The 19,663-nt window shown below is 37.5% G+C and overlaps 2 protein-coding genes across 3 annotated transcripts; one reads left to right on the top strand and one right to left on the bottom strand.

Annotated features, from left to right (window-relative positions):
* Nucleotides 1–4,821: 4,821 nt before the first annotated feature.
* LOC147532306 (alpha/beta-Hydrolases superfamily protein) lies at nucleotides 4,822–13,212 on the top strand. The gene is made up of 14 exons (XM_086646549.1): nucleotides 4,822–5,270; nucleotides 5,634–5,723; nucleotides 6,550–6,611; nucleotides 7,382–7,479; nucleotides 8,647–8,736; nucleotides 8,950–9,072; nucleotides 9,672–9,749; nucleotides 10,403–10,488; nucleotides 10,680–10,728; nucleotides 11,141–11,197; nucleotides 11,290–11,420; nucleotides 11,497–11,580; nucleotides 11,756–11,825; nucleotides 12,546–13,212. Exons 1-14 carry the CDS (start codon nucleotides 5,032–5,034, stop codon nucleotides 13,005–13,007), a joined length of 1,719 nt encoding a protein of 572 aa, XP_086502675.1. The 5' UTR covers nucleotides 4,822–5,031; the 3' UTR covers nucleotides 13,008–13,212.
* Nucleotides 13,213–14,376: 1,164 nt separating this feature from the next.
* LOC147532305 (RNA-binding KH domain-containing protein) lies at nucleotides 14,377–19,600 on the bottom strand. 2 transcript variants are annotated; one of them, XM_086650677.1, is made up of 10 exons: nucleotides 19,277–19,600; nucleotides 18,331–18,653; nucleotides 17,869–17,988; nucleotides 17,737–17,782; nucleotides 17,568–17,650; nucleotides 16,876–16,953; nucleotides 16,690–16,743; nucleotides 16,398–16,532; nucleotides 14,836–16,186; nucleotides 14,377–14,728 (listed from the first exon to the last, which is right to left on the bottom strand). In XM_086650677.1, the coding sequence occupies exons 2-10, from the start codon at nucleotides 18,634–18,636 to the stop codon at nucleotides 14,721–14,723; spliced, it is 2,181 nt and encodes a 726-aa protein (XP_086506803.1). In that variant the 5' UTR covers nucleotides 18,637–18,653; nucleotides 19,277–19,600; the 3' UTR covers nucleotides 14,377–14,720. The 2 variants fall into 2 exon arrangements, with proteins under 2 accessions (XP_086506803.1, XP_086506804.1); XM_086650678.1 differs by having other exon boundaries at nucleotides 17,737–17,776; nucleotides 19,277–19,418.
* Nucleotides 19,601–19,663: the final 63 nt, after the last annotated feature.

Genomic DNA, 19,663 nt, shown 5'->3' with positions numbered 1-19,663 from the left:
TTGAAGGAACACTTGTTAAGGGAAAAAAAATACCTAAAATGTCAATTTCCTTCATGTGATGGATTCCAATGGTTAGATGAAGCTCTTGCAAATGCAAATGGGTCATCTTCATTCTCAAAATGCTACTATTGTGGTGATGATGATCATAAAGCAAGAGACTGCCCATGGGATGTCACATTCACATGAAAATGAAGGGAAAAAGTTTGTGAGATGTGAAAAGTGTGAAAAGTTTGAGTGGTTGGCAGATGCAATTGCCAAACATGAGGCAACCACCAAGCAACAATCCTTGTTGAGAGGGAAAGGCATGCAAACACCAAGTCTACATATGGATGAATTATGTGAGGAATTTATGAACAAGTCAAAGATGCCCAAGTGCTGCTATTGTAACTCATTTGAACATCATGGAAGTAATTGTCATATTTTGCTTACTAGATGTGTTAGAAATTCATGTAATGCAGAAATAAAACTAGGAACTAGTGGCAGAGCTCATAGCTATGGAAAGAAGTCTTTTTCATGCACTAAACCATCATGCTCAGGATTTATGTGGCTTGAAGATGTATTGAAAAATCAAAACAAATGAATATGTTATGAACTACTAGTATAGCAATATCCAACCAAAGTTCTAACATCAATATCCATTCAAAAGTTCTAACATCAATATCCATTCAAAAGTTATAACATCAATATCAAAATGCATTCAAAAGTTCTAACATCAACATCCATTCAAAATACTAACATGAAAGAAACCATTGTGACCATAGTGACATAACATCCCATTTCAAAACAGTAACATCAAGAAACCATTAACTACACAAAATACTTAGGCAAGTTTTGGAGTACATACCCATTTAGTCAGAGTCAATGACAAATGTCTTCCCATTCAGAGCAGGATTACTTCTGAAACCAATTCTTCCACTTCTGCGCACAGGAGTCAACTTTTGCTTTTTGTGTTGATTCCCTTGTGATATTTGTGATTGTTGTGTGATCTGAGACTCTTGAGTTGTCTAGGTGAAGGTTTGAGATGGTTCAACTGAATCAATAGCATTACCTCTACCAACTGAACCACTGCCCCTACTCAAACCAACTGAACCAACTCCCCTTCCTCTACTCAAACCAACTGAACCAACTCCCCTTCCTTGAACCACTCCCCTTCCTCTACTCAATCCAACTGAACCACTGCCCCTACTCAGAGCTCCTGGAACCACTCCCCTTCCTCTACTCAAACACACTAAACCACTGCCCCTACCAATCTCAACTAGACCACTGCCCCAACCCATCTCAACTGGACCACTGCCCCTACCCATCTCAACTAGACCACTGCCCCTACCCATCTCAAATGGACCACTGCCCCTACCAATCCCAAATGAACCACTGCCCCTACCAATCCCAACTGAACCAATGCCTCTACTCAAACCTCTGCCACTGCCCCTACTCAAACCTCTACCACTGCCCCTTCCTCTGCCACTAGATTCACCATTAACTTGTATAGTCTGATTCCTTATATGTGGGCCTTCATATGGACCAGTTCCAGCAGCTGAAACTGTATTAGCTGGTGCACCTTTGCAAGTACTCCTGTTGTGACCATATTCTTTACACTTTCCACACATTTTCCTATCTCTTACAACTCCATTTTTGCTCAACTCCATTTTGCTCATCTCGGTTGAATTGAAACGGTAGTTAGTTTTCGTCGACGGTCAACGCGGTCAACTGTTAGTCCGTGACCCAAAGGCTATAACGGACAAACTTGTGACCTAAACGCTAAAGTCGGTACTTATCCTTGACCCAAACACTAAATACCCCATATATAAATCATGATTAAACTAGGGTTTATGAACAAAATTTAAATTTAGATAAATTTCAATTTAGGTTTACTAACATAATTTTATTTTAGATAAATTTTTATTAAGACCTTTATTTATTATCTTTAAATTCTATTACTTTGGTGTATCGTGTTATTATTTCATATCTACGAATTTGAATAAATAATACTGATTTTAATATATAACAAAGTTGATGTGTATTTTATGTAGTTTAAGTAAGGGTAAAAGTGAACTTTTACAAATATTTACATTCCTATTCTTACACGAACCAAACGCCTAATTAGGAATATGTCAGGAATCAAATTTCCATTCCTGGGAATCACATTCCATTCTCACACACCAAACATGGCTTTAGGAGTTTTTTTTGTTGACAGACTACTCTCTCAGGAGAATCGACCCGACTACTCTCTTAGGAGTTAGGACCCAAATTTGATGCCAGAAAAGAGTGGATTTGGGCAAAATGCGATTGTGGGCGACCCAAAAGGAAAAAAAAACACCAAAAAACTCCACTGCCTACACCACTGATTATCTTCTCTCTTTAGGATTAAATGAAGGCATGAGGTTTTAGTCGATTCTAGAGAGTGAGAGAGAAGGAGAGATAAATAGTGGTGAGAGGCGGTGGATGTGATAGTCAACCAGTGGTTGTGGTATTTCAACAACAAAAAAAAACCCAGTGGTTGTGGTGGTAGAAAAGAAGAAGAAAGAGATGGTCGGATGTCTGAGAGAAAAAATTGAAAAAAACCCCGCTAAAAGTCATTCAACAGGTGCTTTCAAATGCACCCATGTTTTTCGTAGAAAAGTGATTGAAAATTATGTTTTTTTTTATTTTTATTTTTGTTGAAGGGAAGGATGTACTTTGGTGTATGAGAAATGGTTAAGTGAGACGGCTATTTATTTTATTTAAATTTCGACAGTCCGCGTAAGTTGAATGACACTTTTATATGGTGTGTGCTTTTGATTTTTTTTTTTTTTTTGGAAATCAAACTTCATTTAAAGGCCAAAAGGCTAATGAGAATTACATCATGAAGTTTAAAATAACAAAAACACAACCAAAATCGGACAAACAAGACAAGTTATGCCCACTTGGGGTGGTGCCTCAAGAGCTGCCTGATCTAGCTGGTGGGCTTCATCTGGTACTACCACCACTAACCATCTAAGGGTAGTTTTATAACCAATGCTTCTTTCACCTTCTTCTCTTCTCGCCGTCAAACCGTGGCGTGCAGATCTCCTGTTAGCGCCTCTAATTCCGGTACATCGGTAGAGAGAGTTGTAAGTTGATGAAGAAACTCCTAATCGCGGTCTATGATCAAAACACTCGACCTTGAAAAGACGAAAATAACAAAAGGTCCTAAAGACCAACAAAACAGGGCCTAAACAAACATAACAGACCCTAATGACCAACAAAGAAACATAACCTTTATTATACTAAGTAAATAGACAACTAGGAACTCTTTCTTCTCTGCATCACTCACTGGATCGATCTTTGATTCCTTAATACCACCATATGAATGAACCAGTTATTACCCTGTAATTAAGAACAACTTTCACCAAGAGCACCACCGACGCCACCACTAGAATCCGACGATCGCCCAAAAATCAACGCCACCCACTGGAGATGACCATCTGATGGAAAATGTTTATTTGGTCAAAACGACCATAACAGGATGTTACCCAATTTTGGAGAGACCTTGCAAACAAATCTTCAATATCTAATTCAATTAAAGGGAATTTAATTCCTTGCTCATGACTCGAATTTGTAGGTCTTAATTCTTGAGTTCTAGAGGGATAAACTTGAGATCCAGAATTCTTAACACTATAGTAGTAGATCAGACGATTTTTCAATTTTACCACAACTGAATGGCTCTTCTGACCCAATTGAAACTGTGTTATTGATAAACTGAATTAAGTTTTGTGCCATTCTCCAATAATCAAATAAACATATATTGCCAAAAGTACTTACCCACAAGTGATGTAGTAAGCGCTATTGGTGGGAGTATTAAGAATTAATAATGGTGAAGAACACATCTGTAATGGCGAAGCACACATCAACCATGTAAAGAAATCTCCACAACTTTTCCCCTTCTGAAAATATAGGTATATCTAATCAATTGACTTGATCCTATTCTGCCCAAATAATGGTATTATCCTAATTTTGGTCTGACTATTATATATCAACTAAGACGTTATTGGAATTGAATCCTATGTTTAACTCAGATTAGTGACCATACAACTGTTTTTGCTCTTTTTTGTGTATTTCAAGTTCGTAGTATAACATGGCAAAACAACTTTCCAATCAATCTTCGAGGAACATATTGAATATAAGATTTTGTTGCTTCCCTTATGTCATGACTCATGACTACGGTGATCCTATTCATATATTTTCAGCAAAGATGGTCCTTTAGGATGTTCTTTATCATGAAATAAACAATCTCACTGAACGAGTCTTTTGAAACTGTTATCTTTATAGGTGAGAAGAAATCGATAAAATCATACAAACATTGTTCGAAAGCCCAATAGCTCAACCACGATATCTTTAACCCTAATTTTGAAAGAGATTCAACTCATGGATCGAGACATATTAGGTTAGACCTATTAGTATTCAAGGAGCCACTGTACTTGTAAGTTGTCTAGAACATATTGTATGTACAACTCTCACATAACACAGAAATTGTTCAAGTTCTTACAAAAATTTGTTCATAGATTATACTGATATGGGAAAGGGTGCGTCTATAGGCGTCCCTCTTTTTCTTACTCTCCGGCATTCCTCACTCTTAGTGCCCCACGACAGTCTGATGGCATTCAGACTGGACTTTAATCCGTAATGAGTTTGAACAACACGTACTCACCTCAACCCGAATGTCGTCCCAAATCGACGATCCTCGGATTGAGCAGTCCAAGATCCCCTTGGAGTGCCTAAAGAAAGGTGGGGTAACAGCAAAAGGACAGAGTGTCTTTAGAGCCACCCTATGGGTAAAGGATGGCAAATCAAATTCTTTTTTTTGTCCAAAGATGGCAAATCAATTTGCCCCACAAATTTGGGGCCATTTGGATCACCTTTTCTGAGCGCTCTGTAACAACATAGATAAACACAATATTCAATGATTGGCAAGTTCACCTATACAACAAATCTTCAACGAAAAAATCGGGAAAACTATTTCCCAAATCATAAAGTAAATTAGGGTTTCTTACTTCAATTAAGATCATTAAGGTTATGGAGTCTCTTGATTCACCTTATGAACTTCTTTACAAAGCAATATTGCTTATACCTATTTCCCATTATCTCATTGGAATCTTATTGACTTTTATAATTATTCTTTATAACTTTCTTGAGATTCATTTCTTTCAAGATCTATTTACTGGATTTAAAGGTAATTCAGTATCTTTGACGTTCAATTCTTGTTCTGAGATCTACTCTGGTGTTGTATCTAAGTGCCGAACTCTTCATGGAAGGTATAAGAATATTTTCTTACTCACTCTTTGATTCTTTTAATTTTAGGGTTCAATTTCTTAGCTGAAATTCTTTTATGGGTTGTTTGTTATTTTGTATCTAATTCTTAGAACTGATAAATATTGTTATCTGATTATGATTGATATTATGTAGTTAATAAGGAACCATAGAGCCAATTAACTTCATTAAGATTAAGTATTATGCACTATAACTTGATTAAATTGCTTTCATTTTTATTTGTTTAATGATTTAGAAGAGTGTGAAAGAGAATTGGTAGAATCTATTTTGTGACCAATATGAAGTGCATTGTGATTCATAATTAACCGTTAACCAGGAGGATTAATCCCATTTTTTGTTCATGGCAGTTATTTGCCGACAACTTGGCTTTCGAGTCCTCATATACAGACTGCTTTTCTGAATTTTTTCGGGAGGCCTCCTGCTTTTAGCTATCGAAGGTGAGTCTTTTATTTATTTCAGAAAACAAATGATTGAAAACTATAATTTCTACATCTTGTTTTTCCTCTCCAGTCATTATCTGGTTAATTCGTTTCTGGACTGCTAGTGTTTGGTGTGATGTCCGAGTTGTTTTTATTTGGATCAATTTAAGTTTTTAACACTTCAAAAGGCCTCTATGACACTTATAATTTTCCTCTACCTAACAGAACACTGGAACAGCACCATTTCATATGCCCAATGAGAATAGGACCATGTTGCATATTTTTGTCGTACCTAATCTTATTTTTAGACCAGATCATTTAAGATGCATTGAGGTCAGACATAGTCATAACTCATAACTGCGCGAACGTGATAAATATCCCTATCGAAGATTACTTGATTTTACTTACAAACTCTGTAAGATAACTTGTCAATTACTAAGCAGGGTTAAGCTTTTCTTACCCAAAAATTCTTCAGAAGCAAGATCCTACTAGGTAACCTGCACCTTTAAGTTGGAAGAACAAGATGGTGGTATGGATTAGTTTGGGTTAACAGAAACTCTTCAGTTAAAAGAAGCTAATTCAGCACTCAGAAGTCTGGTGCTGAAGTAAACTCTCATGGTAGAAAAGTTCAGGTTCTTGCGGCCATGAGAGTCAGAGAGTCAGTTTACGATCGAACATAGCGTGTATGATTATATTCACCTTTTCTTCGTGGGTAGATATCGAGGATCTCATTCCATCTGAAGTAACTCCTCTTGAGTAACTTATGGTATATCATGCTTGTTGTATGATAATGTCGCGGGTTTGTATGTGTTGTTGTTACTAAATGAGTATTTATGTTGTTCAGGCAACTATTCCGCACTCCTGATGGTGGAACAATCGCTTTGGACTGGCTGATGGCATCTGACGGTAAAAGTTTGTACATTTAAAGCAATGTGTTTTTTTTAAAGTACCTTTCATAGGTTACCTGAAACGCAAAATGCTCGGGGTATGCTAGTTAGACGTTTCCGATTCGCTTGGGGCATGATTATTCGAAAATTTATGCAATAAATATATATATATATATATATATATATATGATGGAAAATTAAATTTTTAATCATAAATTATTCATTTCAGAAGTCAAACCGATGAAATATAGATCTCAATCTCTAATAACTCAAATCAAATAACTAAATCATCTTTCATTAAAAATTTATAATATCATGTTTTCATCTTTTTTTTGTCTTGCAAATGGGTACGCCAGATTTAGCGATCTGATTCGCACCAGATCGGAGATCGCTCTCCAGATGACCGAATCTGGTAACTATACTGGAGACTATATGACATAGGAGGAAACTTCCATTAATTTTGCTGTTTATATATGTTTACATTATTAGGTAGTTCCATAACTGGCTTAATGCAATGAAGGTTTTCTCCCTTTAGCCAATTCAAGTTATCAATTGTCAGATTAGTATTGTCACTGCCTCCTGATTCCCACATAAAAATATGTGGGAAAATGATTTGTACCGAACAAAGATATGCCCTCAAAATCCTTTGGTCTGGGCTAATTGTTTGCGCTAGTTATTAGCAAGTTTAGTGGATCAGTTATTTACCTTTCTTCTATTCTTAATTTTACTTGACTCGGTATTCCAAATTGCAGAACTTTACTGAAGAATATTGGTTCTCTTATTCTACAGTTTCCAGAAATACTCATGTGAATAATACAATTCTCAAAGATGACACGACTCCGATTGTGGTAGTGATCCCTGGGTTAACAAGTGATTCTTCTGCTTCTGTAAGTCCTAATTTTCTATTCCAGCGCTAGTTTTGGTAGGTTTCAAACAAACTGCCTTTGCCTTAAGTAATTTATGTGTCATAAGATGAAAACTTCTATGAGTACTTAAGGAATTGGCATGCCAAATTGAAAAAACTGAAAGTCTTTCTCTTGTCTTTCTGTTTCTTTTCTGACAAAAAGATATAACTAAGATAATAATAGAATTTTGAAGGAAAAGAGAGTACAGATTGGAAGAAAAATATTTAGAGAGCGGGTCTATATGTAACTAATACTCCTAACAAATAGATAACTACTACATGCACCTAAAAAGCGACTTCCTGACTTAACCTGTCTGCTGTCACTGCATAAAGACCACAGTTGACGACTATTCTAAAACATAGAGGTAAGAGTAAACCACCAAAATAACCTTCATAGTGACTGTCCCGTATAACCCTTTGGTGTTCTACTGTTCTCCATTACTCACAGTAACGGAGACACGTCTTACAGGATGAATAATCTAAGAAGAGAAAAAATAGGAAAGAAAAGTCAAATGTAAAAGTAAACCTTCTTAATCTTTAAGGAGGATTATAGCACTTAAATGTGGACAGGATCAAGATTTAAGCGTAAGCTCTTCCAGCCCGAGATTGAAGCTCGAGTTCTTTACCTTTGTCACAGAAGCACTACCACATGTTGTGGCCTTTTCCATCAAAGCATTTCTAATTTTCTCATTTCTGGATGCCTAGTCGAGATCCTTAGTTGAAACGAATTTGTTAATGTAACATCTATTGAGTTGGTATACATTTTTAATTTCATGACTAGAATTAAGGGATCTACAATGAATTTAGGTGGCATGGTGCGAGATATCACTGTCACGGGAAATGTAAACTAGGTATTTTTGTTGTACTTGTAGCATGGCGTGTTACTTTGTCTGGCCTCTGTTGCCTACTATTAATATAGGTTGAGGTTGGGACAAGTTTTCCTTTAAATATACAAAACGTAAAAAGATGTCTATGTGGTTTAAGATATTGAGGTTTTCAACTTGTCTGTAGCATTCCTTGTGCTTTGCTCTCTTTGTACAGGCAGACGTTGCTTATTCATATCAGAAAGCCTTGCTTTGTTGATGCAGTCAAACATAAAAATGAACATAAAATAATTCTACTTTTTGCTTACGTTGTAGCTTTATTGCAGTATATAAAGCATCTTGTCTTCAAGATTGCAAAGAGCGGGTGGAATGTTGTCGTCAGTAACCACCGAGGATTGGGCGGAATTTCAATAACAGTAAGTTAGTTTAGAAAATTTATTCCTATACTAAATTAACCTTGGAGTAGTAATATCAAATGCTTTTCTCAAAGTAAAACAAAACTAAATAACCTTTCTTTATACATTATTACATTTTAATCATATTTTCTTAAACTAAAGCTTTATATGCTTCAAATTTTTTCATCTCATATCATTTTATTTCATATGTTATCTCTTCACAATTTTGGCTAGTCGGACTGTTTTTACAATGCGGGATGGACAGATGATCTACGAAAAGTTGTTGACTATCTTCATCAAGATTACCCAAATGCTACTCTTTTTGCTGTAGGGACAAGCATTGGTGCCAATGTTCTGGTAAGTAAAACTCTCGCCATTTCCAATCGATTTGTGAAGCACATTTTGGTTTTGATTTAAATTTTAACCTGTCATGAAACAAAAATATTTCGTGGGAGTATTTTTGCTATTGTGGAAATAATGACAAGTTAAGAGAAGTGGTACAATTATCATACAAGTGACACATATAGTATCTCAGTTTTTGTCAGGATGATCCACTTAAATAGAAGATCATCTCCCTAAAAAATACTTTTTGTACCCATAAATTAACCAAAATTGATTTTTAGGAGGCTGGTCTTCTTCATAAGTGCATTGCCCTCGCTGAAAATGAGATACTTCTATTATATGCATAGTATTTCATAACTTGTTACTCTTCCCAACTAACTCGAATATTTAGCAGAACTATCTGTCTTTTTAGTAAAACCAAATTTTAATATGAAACCACCATGTGAAGCACGTAAATGTGTCAGTGGAGTTTTAGGTGAATGAATGGTAACTCGTCAAATGGGGGCTGCGACTACTGGTCTACCATACAAAATTATGTTTATTTCTCATATAACTCCTTGCATCACATCATTTACTACAGCATTTGAGATGCTCAATTGGATGACTATTTTCAGGTCAAGTATCTCGGAGAGGATGGTGATCATACTTATTTTGCTGGTGCTGCAGCCATATGTTCTCCTTATGACCTTTTGGTTAGTGTCCAACTTTATATTTTGTACATCCATTAGCATTAGTTTGGTACTTCTTTTGTATGTTCCTACTGACATTGATGCATAGCTCAATCAGATCATTGATTTTCGTTGATGTATCTAGTTATTAGTACCATATTCATTAGTTAGGCTAGTACTTATTTCAATCGGGTGGCACCTATTTGTATCCTTAGGTCCTTTTGGTAGTACCCAAAAAGCGGTGGAAGGAATCTTGTCGGGGGTTGGCCATCTTGAGTGGGGTGGGTGGTGGTAGTGTATCTGATGACATTGGTACGAACTTCTATATGTCTATCGTTTTGACTGGCGCTTTTATATATTATTGCTCCAAAGCAAAGCATATCCCTGTAATTCTGTAGCCTCGAGTGATTAGAGTTGCCAAAGCTCTTTCACTTGAGGGTGCTACTAACCTCGTTAAGCTATTTTATTAAAGCTTTGTGGCCTAATATACTATAAAAATTTGAAATTCTATATTGCAAGCCACTTATGTTGATTTGTTGCAAGACCCTGGATAAGCTATCTACAATGTGGGTAGTCACCACAAACATAGTAGATATTGGCCATACTACATTTATTGCTAATTTTTAATGTGTAACCTTCTCATCAACGGTTAGCATGCATTTTGACAAATATTACAGATCGGTGATAGGTTCATCTCGCGCAAGCTTGTGCAAAGGTTCTATGATAGAGTTTTGGCAATTGGTCTTCAAGGTTATGCAGCACAGTATGTCAATGCAACTCTAGCTCTTGAGAAGTTGGAAATGGAATTTACAATTAGCCTCAAGAGTGTGATTTCAATTTATTTGCAATTCATATCAGTTTCGGATGATTCCAACTGTTCTAATTTAAGCATGATTTTGTCTTTTTATAGGTCTCCTTTTTTCCATAATGCAACTTTGATTTTTTTTTCTGCAGACACCAGTCTATATATTCTCGGCTAGCTGATTGGGAAGGCATTCAAAAGGTTTTCTTCTCTCCATTTGTTCTTCTGAAACTTAGTGATAAGTTCATAGACTAGTAGGACATTGAACAACATATCTGCAGTTGGTTTGAGATTGAATGTTTTGGTTTTGCTTCTGATGCTGGAACTCGTATATTTCGTTAATGTTCGATTTATTGCAGTTAAACTAAGCAAACCTTCTCAATAGAGAATATCCGATATATGATATACTGAAGTTACTGAACCTCAAATGTTGGCTTAATTCTCCCTAAATCAATAATAGGACTGTTGTATTCTGCATTTTATAGATCTTATCAGTTTCATACTTAGCTTTTTTTTTTTGGGTTCTAAATACGTAATCAATGTTACCTTAATAGTTATATCATGATAGTACCATAATTTATTTGGCTTCTTACGTTTTGTTTATCATTAACAGTCACGATCTGTTCGCGATTTCGATAACTATGCAACTCGCCTTGTTGGGAAATTTGAGGTATCAACAAAGTCTTACCTACTGCGCTCATTGTTCGTGCTTTTTTCTTCTCTCTCGTGTGCTGAGTATCTAAAAGTGTGTCTTGTTCTTAGACTGTGGACACATACTACCGACGTAGTAGCAGTTCTACTTATGTGGGAAATGTATCGATCCCACTTTTATGCATCAGCGCTTTAGATGATCCAGTCTGTACAAGGGAAGCCATTCCTTGGGATGAATGCAGGTAAAGCAACCTTGTTGTTCCGTTATCTGCTCTGCAACTTTGAAATGTGAATTAACTGATGTTTGCTTCATATTAGGGCAAACAAAAATGTTGTCCTTGCTACTACACAACATGGGGGCCATCTTGCATTTTTCGAAGGCATAACTGCACGTCGCCTATGGTAACTTAAGAGCCAGTCTTTCAAGAGCTTTTTATTCTCAGAAGTTAGAAATTGTTTCTTCCAATTAATCTAGTTATGCTCGAAAGCTTAAAAATATATGCGAAGTTGATCTTTTTGTGGCCTATTTATGAATTGAACATTGACCGACATAGAGCATTATTTGTTTTCCTTGCAGGTGGGTAGGGGCTGTTGATGAATTCCTGAGTGTCCTATATTCTAGCTCTTATATGCATAAACCAACAAAAGTATAATTTTTTATTCCTGTTTACTCATTAGATATTTAACCCCCGAAACTTTCTTGCAAGGGAAAGATACCCTTGATCACCATTTACACATCACTGACCCATATCTTAATGGTAACACTAACCATGCTCTGAACTCGATGTTCGCTATGGCTTTCACTCTGTGTGTATGTCCGCCTTTGACGCGTCGCCTTTCGAAAAGGCACAATTTTTGTTTTGGTACTTCGGTGTTTGGTCATTCATTTAAGTACACTCTGTATATCTAATACATCATTTAGTTGAATCGAGGAGCCTCACCCCACCACTTCGCCACACCCGCCCTCCCCTAATTTCAGCCTTCTTCAAGCTGCCGCGCCTTTCACCCCTAACAACATAATTATGGGTTCTGGTAGAATCTATCAAGTGCTCTGGAGTGACTAACACTATGACCCAGCTAGCCTTCTGTATGACAGGAACCACCAAACTATTGCTCAAAAAAGAATGCTATTGTGCCTAAAGGAAAACCCGAGGTAGGCGGGAGCCACTGACGTGGCTCGGCCGCGTTGGCGCTTGCCATGGACACTGGACTTGGAAAAGTATTGGGCTAAAATAAGTTTTAGGGTGCCTAAGACTCTAAGAGTTCATCTCCGCACGACCCATTCCTTACTTAGTCGATGTGTGATATTTCCATTCATTTTCCAAGTTCCAGTTCCTAAAAATTTCAATTTTTGTTTTATATCACAGGGAGACGAAACTACCCAGCACTCTCTGTTGGAAACTTCAATTGATCAGGGCCCATATGTTAGCGTCACGGAAGACGGTATGGTGTCAGCAGTGGGCAACGAACCTAAACATAACCATATTGCGGAAGATGTACCTACAGAAGAGAGGATCCAAGAAACAGAAACAAGAGAAATGGTAGTAGATACAAATGAAAAGAACGCCAAACCAAAATTAGATTCAATAAATGAAACCAATGACCCTTGTCAACAAGATGCACCATCTGGTACAGACGCTAATCTTCGTGATTTATCAGCTCCTCTCAAGAGATCCATACGCCAGCTTTCCAAACAGAATAAAACGTCGATATGGTTACTTGCATATGTTGCGATAATGACGACATGGCCCTTACTGGGTCCAGCTCTCTTCCTAGTTTTCAAAAGGAAGGTTAAAAGTTTCTTACCAGCAGCATGGCTGAAGAAGTAGAATTTCTAGTTCCCTAAATTATAGGTGATTTTGTATCATTAATTCATTGTTCAATATGACAGAATATGTTAGTTTTTACTGCTAACATATACTCGTTAAACGGAGGAAGAGATGTCATTTGATGAGTTCATTGTGAAAATAAAAGGGGAAATAGGAGAATATTGTTAAAAGAAATTGTTGTTAACGAAGTTGGAAGAAACTACTATATATTGTCAATCTTCAGTTCAGGTTTAATGCTTATTAGGTACATTAGAGAAAGCTTGCCCATGGTGGGAAACTATGTTAGCATTTTGTTCTTCTCTTTATAAAGGAACGCAATTGAGTTTTAATTTTGTTAAGAGAATGAATAAATTGGAGATCCTCGTACTACAAGGCCGTGTTGGCGCACTATAAAGAAATGAGATTACCAGGAATAAACGATCTTAATAAAACAACTCACCCCTTCTCGTGTTGGGATACGTCATATGGAATCATATTTTGTCGAAATTGCTATTCGTGATGCATCCGCGTTCCAAACACTACTAAACACAATTCCTAATAATATCAATCCATTCCCACACGCCAAATATGACCTAATTGAATAAGTATATGTAAGACTACTTGGTTTAGCATTGCTGTGGATTTTTCCGTAGTAACTTCCTAGTCTATAATCTTTTAAATAAAACATCTCTTGAAATCCAACTTGGAAGGCAGTTGTTGAAGAGAAAGAATAGTTGTCTCTATAGGTGCCCTACTTTTTTGCTCTATGCCCGCCATTACGCAGGCGCCCCAATCACTCTTTGTCTATTGTCATTTCATTTTTTCTTCCATAATCTTCATCAAAACCCTTACAGTTTCTTCCTATTTTGTGAAAGGTATCATTTGTAGTTCATTTATTGAAGAAAAAAACTAAAGAAAGAATTCAAACGATCTTATTAAAAACCCTTTATTTTTTGATGAATTTATACTGTACTCTAGTATTTAAATAAAATTCGAAGTGGTGGAATTTATACTGTACTCTAGTATTTAAAAAAATTTCGAAGTGGTTACAGCCTTGAAAAGTGTTTATCGTAAGTTTTGGATTTATTCAAATGATTTTAGCGCGAGTACCAGTGTGCGAGAGTATAATTGCTCTCCCCAACTAGACAGTGCCTACACAGTTTTGCAGTCAAATTGAATTTACTGGAGTCAATGACTGCAACAGAGAGCGCACAATAAAAATGAAATATTGTAGTGACAAGCTCAGAGATAGTTTTTCCTCAACCGTCTCATAAGGCAACCAATAGGTATGTTGTGCTTTAATCCTTTCCTGATCAAGTATTGGTCCAGAGGCTCTCGGCCTGAATTACTACTTCCTGACGTGAAAAAAAGAGGACGGAAAAACCGAAGAGAAATTGAACGCTTTAATGCTATTCAAATTCCAAGCTACAAAAACTGCTCAGATTCTATTTCATTGTAATAATTCTTAGTTATCCTGAGACCAGCATAAATCAAACCTATAATGGCAAGTCAATGAGTACATTTACCTACTCTGATTAGAAGTATTTGACTGGCAAGAAGGAACCTTAATCAATCTCAAACGCCAGACGGAGCAAGTGTCTTCTACCGGTTCTCACTAAATATCAGTAAAACAACATAGTTTTATAACTGCAGGAGTATCAGTTTGATCGTCTCGCTCCCACTGACACGATCAGGTTCTCCTACTCTGGGTTGTTCTCCTGTTTCTTTGCTGAATCATCTCCCTGTTTATGTGCAGAAGAAGATATTGAAGTGGGGGAGAAAGGATCATAGACTTGGTTTCCTCCAGGACTAAAACCTTGCTTACTAGATAAAAAGGTGAGATTATTACCGAATTGTTGGTTTGGAACAAACATGCTGCCTGGTCGAGTTGGTGGAGTGAACTGGTTCTGCTGCAGTTGAAGAGGATTAACCGGACGAGGGGGAACTGGAGGAGACCTGAGCAGTACATGATTTGAATTTGGAAATGGTGGAAGCCTTGGTGCAGGCTGGATGGGAGATGGATAGACAGAACGAGGTGAAATACCAGAACCCGGAGAAGGTATTGGAAGTGGAACCATAACTGAATTATTCATGGCGGGGCGGAAAGATGGTGCTAGTGGAGGCGGTGGAGGCTGTGCCGAGGTTGGTCTAGTGGGCATATGAAGAGCATTTTGAGGTACCATTGATTGATTGATTGGCCCTGGACTTGTTTGAGAAGCTGGAAGTTGAGGCCTAATAGGTTGAAAAGTGAAATCACCAGAATTTGGACGTTGTGGTCTTGGAGTTGTAACTGGAGGAACAGGTCCAGGTCCTCGGGGAACTGCTGGCGACATAGGTGACATTGGTGAAGTTTGGGCTGCGGGTATTGGACCTGCCATGAGAAGTGGGCCACTGTGAGGTGGCCGGGAAGCAAAAGCCAATCCACTTGATGTATTGTTGACCATCAGGTGAGGAGGCTGAGATGGAGTAGATGGTTGAGCCATTGGTGAACCAGACCATCCACCAGCAGTTTGAGGCCTACCAGGGAGCGACCCCATTACTGTGGCAGGGAGAGGTTGAGACACTGGAAATACCATTTGCCCTCCGCCTGGTGCTCGTCCCATTGGTTGATTAACACTATTCTGATGTGATGCACCGGGATTAGTTTGGGGCGGCATGGAAGGGTATAGATTAGGGTTCTGTTGATTTGGCATGAGATGGTTCGTTAATTGGAAAGCCTGAGTCGGCGGTCGCATATCAGGCGTGTAAGGCCGCTGCAAACCTTGCATCGGTTGCTGTGGTCTGGGAGAAAAAGGAGATTGGTTTCTTGGAATAGTACCAAAACCAGTAGAAGTGGGCTGCTGAGGCTGTCCACTGAAAAAAGGACCGGTGTTTAGATTATTGACAGGTGATGGTGGAAACTGTACGGAATTGTTGGCTATCGGTGCTGAATTGGGAGATGTCATGAAGCCAGAGGGCTGGAGGATTGCAGTTTGAGTTGGACCTGGTGGAAACCAAGGACCACGATAGGGCTGAAACTGAACTTGGACTGAACCAGGCTGTGAAGGTGCCAACATTGGTTGCATCGAGCTCTGATTAACGGCACCAATAGGCATCATGAAACTAGCAGCAGTAGCAGTATCCTTCTGACCCGGATCAGACAAGGCAACTGTGTCTCCAGTAACTGTTGATGGAGTAGTTGAAGCAACTGCCGAATTCCCCTAAAAAACAAGAGAAGAATATAAATATATAATAGAAGATTAGGTTTATGAATTTTTGGACCTTTTGGATGAAAAGACTGCTACAACAATCTTGTCAACAACCCTTGGTTGGAGTGGTAAGAGGTATAATCTTCCCCTTAGAGGTCAAGGGATCGAGACACGCTGACCTATAAAAGAAAAAAAACAATCTTCACTCTGTTATCAAACTTACTGATAATGGGGCAACCAATAGTTCAATTAAGGCAACTGCGGCATCAACTTTCTCAAATGTGTTGGCTGATACATGAACAAAGAGCTCGTCGTAAGGACTCTGAACTTCACTTCCATCTGATGAAGTTACCTCAACCTGGAATTAAAATAAATTACATTATGGGCAAATGCCGAAGCTGCATATGTGCATTTGCTGGCAGTAAATTTACTTTATAATGCCAGATATTTACAGAAAGGAAGAGAAATGTGGAGTCTGTACTACTCTTTTGCTTTCAACTGGAAAATTATATTACCTTCTCTCCTGTACCCGCTTTAGTACCATGAATTCGTATTTTAGCTCCAGTTTCCTGATTTTTAATCAGACAATTGTAACGACTTAAAGGAAAAGTCTCATGTGAAATTCCGTATCTGAGAAGTACAGGTAAGATGAAGATGGCTAGGCATAACTTGAAAATAAAAACGAAGAAACATTAGCTCACCTCTTCTAGTCGCTTTCGAGTATCACTTCCGGATCCCAATATTACACCGATAAAATTGTATCCAGGGAAACGAGTAAGCTGCAAAATGAAATTGTCTATAAGAAGCTGACAGATATCAACTGTCTCCACTAATAAATATAATTGATGGTTTAGTTATTCTGGACTCTAATGTGCATAAACTCTTTTCTTCGCTAAACTATTCCTCTCATCTTTACCTAATCATTTAACATTTCATCCAAACGTTACCTAGAATGTGGATTGCTCGGATACATGGTACGGGCATGCGATACACTATAATTGAGTATCCTCTACACTAGGGTATAGTGTACCTCTTCAGTACTCTATTTTCGGTTCTGACACGTTGTGGACTATTTTCCTAAATAAAACATACTCTCTACGATGCATATATACTAGATATACCTACTGTCAAGCACTCTATCTTTAAAAAGCTTGAAATCTTAAGTAGTTGACTGAAAAATCTCGTAGCTAACTATTCAACTTGTTGAGCTAATATTTACAAGGAAATTGGGTTAATTGAAGTTGAAGATTCGGGCATGCCAAATTTGGGGTATTGGATAGCGAACCCACCCAAACTTGAAAGTTTACCTGGTTACAACTGATTACTTACCTCAAAAAGCCAAGAAACAATAATATATAGAACATCTAAAATGCGTAAATGATCATAAACTTACGGGAATAGGAATGGTGGCCTCTTTCAGCAATGGTTTGTAATCAGAAGGGACCTTGTAACTTGGATCTAACTTTAGAATTTCTCCTGAAAGAAAAATATAAGTTTCACCCTTTTATCAGTTTATGCAGAAAAAATAGTCAAATGAGATCTTAGGAATGCTTCCAACTTACCAATAGCCTCCCGTTTCTCCAATTCCAACCCTTCCAATTTCTGCAACTGCATGTATTGGAATAAATAATTTGGGATGTCATGAATGACTTGTAGTGAAAATAAAGGAACTCACTTATCATCCAAATAGTCACCTGATCATGTCTCTGAGGCCTGGAAGATTCTGGTTCTTCAGTTTGTGATTCAGATTGTTTTTCATCGACCATCTCAAGCACCTCCGATTTCAACTGTTGTGCGATTTGCTCCACTCGAGTCTGCTCAAAATTTGTACCACCACACAGGCAGTAATATTACTTAATGCCACCTGGACTATCAAGCTTCCATGTGAGACATCACAAGGAAGATGGCGATATTTTAGCACCCATTGAGGGAACAAAATTATTCAATTGCCAGTTTGCCACAAGTGGAGCTAAAATTATCGCTAACCATTTCTAGACGTTCCAATCAAAATCTAACTAGTAAAAGGGAAGCTAAATTGAAAACATAAGAAATTTGACGACAAAACAATCTCTCTCAAAAACTGAAGAACAGTTTGTCCAAAGGAAATTATATGTAATAAATTCTTGTATAAAGATCATGCAACTACAAACAAGTACCTGATATGCCAAGGCTCTTCCTTTCTGAACATCAGCATCTTGAGTGAGATCATTACCCCATTTTGTTTTTCTCTTGACCTGTTTACTACCTTCTTCTTTTGTATCACGGTTTTCTGTCTTTCCAGCAGCTCGGAAAGCAGGAACCAAAGAACCAGATAATTTATTTTTGGGTATGACAAACCCAGACTTCTTTGCAAACATGGAAACTTTTGGGCCACTAGTTGATGCTACAGGTGGGGAAGTCATTGCACTGGTCCGGCCAACAAGAGGTTCAACAGAAGATGCTTGGTCAACTTTCGTTGCCATTCTCTTCTATGAAAAACCTAAATAATTTTCTCAGTTGGTATCAACTCCAAAGATATGAAACTAGAAAGATAAATAGAAGATAAAAGATGGCACAAATCCAAAAACAAACAGTAGATAGATTGTTGATGGGTGAAAGTTAACTATTAGGTATTTCCCTTATGATTGTAAGATGTCATTGTTTGGTATTCGGAAATGATTGTGAATTTGGTAATGGGGAATCATGGGTTCAACAGATATATAACTCTCAAAACTTGGGCAGTATAGTCTAGCTCATTTCCTCCTGTTAGGCTATTAAAACCCTAGATATGTATAATATGCATTATTAGTTCTCTCCTACCACTAACAAGTAACAACTATGGGATTTCAAGCTAAAACAATGTCAACCAAAATGTTGTTCCAGAATTTTTTTTTTTTCTCAGTGTGGTTATGCCTTATGCAACTATTCAATAACTTCATCTACATCGAAAAAGAAATCCCAATGTTGTTATCCACCAATTTCATGATCAAGAACATGGGTATATCAAACCTATTAACAACCCTAAACTTGATTCAGCAGAAGAGTTCATACCCACCCAAAATCAAACTAAAAATCAATCTACTCAAATTTAGAGAGAGAGAAAGAGAGAGAGAGGAGACTGACCAGTTGAGTGGAGTCGGGAGAAGGAAGGTCTGAAGTTTGGGAATAGCTCCAATAGAAGAGAGTCGTTCGGGGTTGGTAAGGGTGGATTTTTCAGTCGAAAGTCGAAGAAACTCTTGCCCTCGGTAGACAAAGGGAGAGTTATAAGGATTTTTCAACAGTCGAAAGAATTTGATAAACAAGGCCATGTTTGGTAACAAACAATGATGCGATTACTTCGACTCACATTCCCATATAGCAATGTTTGATGTACGGAAATGTATCGAGGATCACATCTTAAGTCCATGAGGTCTTAGAATCGAGTCTCGATAAAAATAGTTTATCACCAAGATTTATTCAATGTAATTTAGGCAATAAATAAAGCAGATCTAGGAATAGATGGACTTTCAG

The sequence above is a fragment of the Eschscholzia californica genome, unplaced genomic scaffold (genome assembly GCF_041429995.1).
Source record: "Eschscholzia californica isolate CP2 unplaced genomic scaffold, dmEscCali1.0.p SCAF_6, whole genome shotgun sequence".
Classification (NCBI taxonomy): domain Eukaryota; kingdom Viridiplantae; phylum Streptophyta; class Magnoliopsida; order Ranunculales; family Papaveraceae; genus Eschscholzia; species Eschscholzia californica.
The sequence above is the reverse complement of the archived record's forward strand: the minus strand, read 5'-3'. Positions and strand labels throughout refer to the sequence as shown.

Bases quoted from the DNA above. Each gene is read 5' to 3' on its own strand.
- LOC147532306 (XM_086646549.1), top strand. From the start codon at position 5,032: ATGGAGTCTCTTGATTCACCTTATGAACTTCTTTACAAAGCAATATTG. The intron at 8,737-8,949 runs GTAAGTTAGTTT...AATTTTGGCTAG, and splicing joins TGGGCGGAATTTCAATAACA to TCGGACTGTTTTTACAATGC. The intron at 10,729-11,140 runs GTTTTCTTCTCT...TATCATTAACAG, and splicing joins ATTGGGAAGGCATTCAAAAG to TCACGATCTGTTCGCGATTT.
- LOC147532305 (XM_086650677.1), bottom strand. From the start codon at position 18,636: ATGGCAACGAAAGTTGACCAAGCATCTTCTGTTGAACCTCTTGTTGGC. The intron at 17,989-18,330 runs GTACTTGTTTGT...AATTTTGAGCAG, and splicing joins GAAGAGCCTTGGCATATCAG to ACTCGAGTGGAGCAAATCGC. The intron at 17,651-17,736 runs GTAAGTTGGAAG...TTTTTCTTTCAG, and splicing joins GGAGAAACGGGAGGCTATTG to GAGAAATTCTAAAGTTAGAT.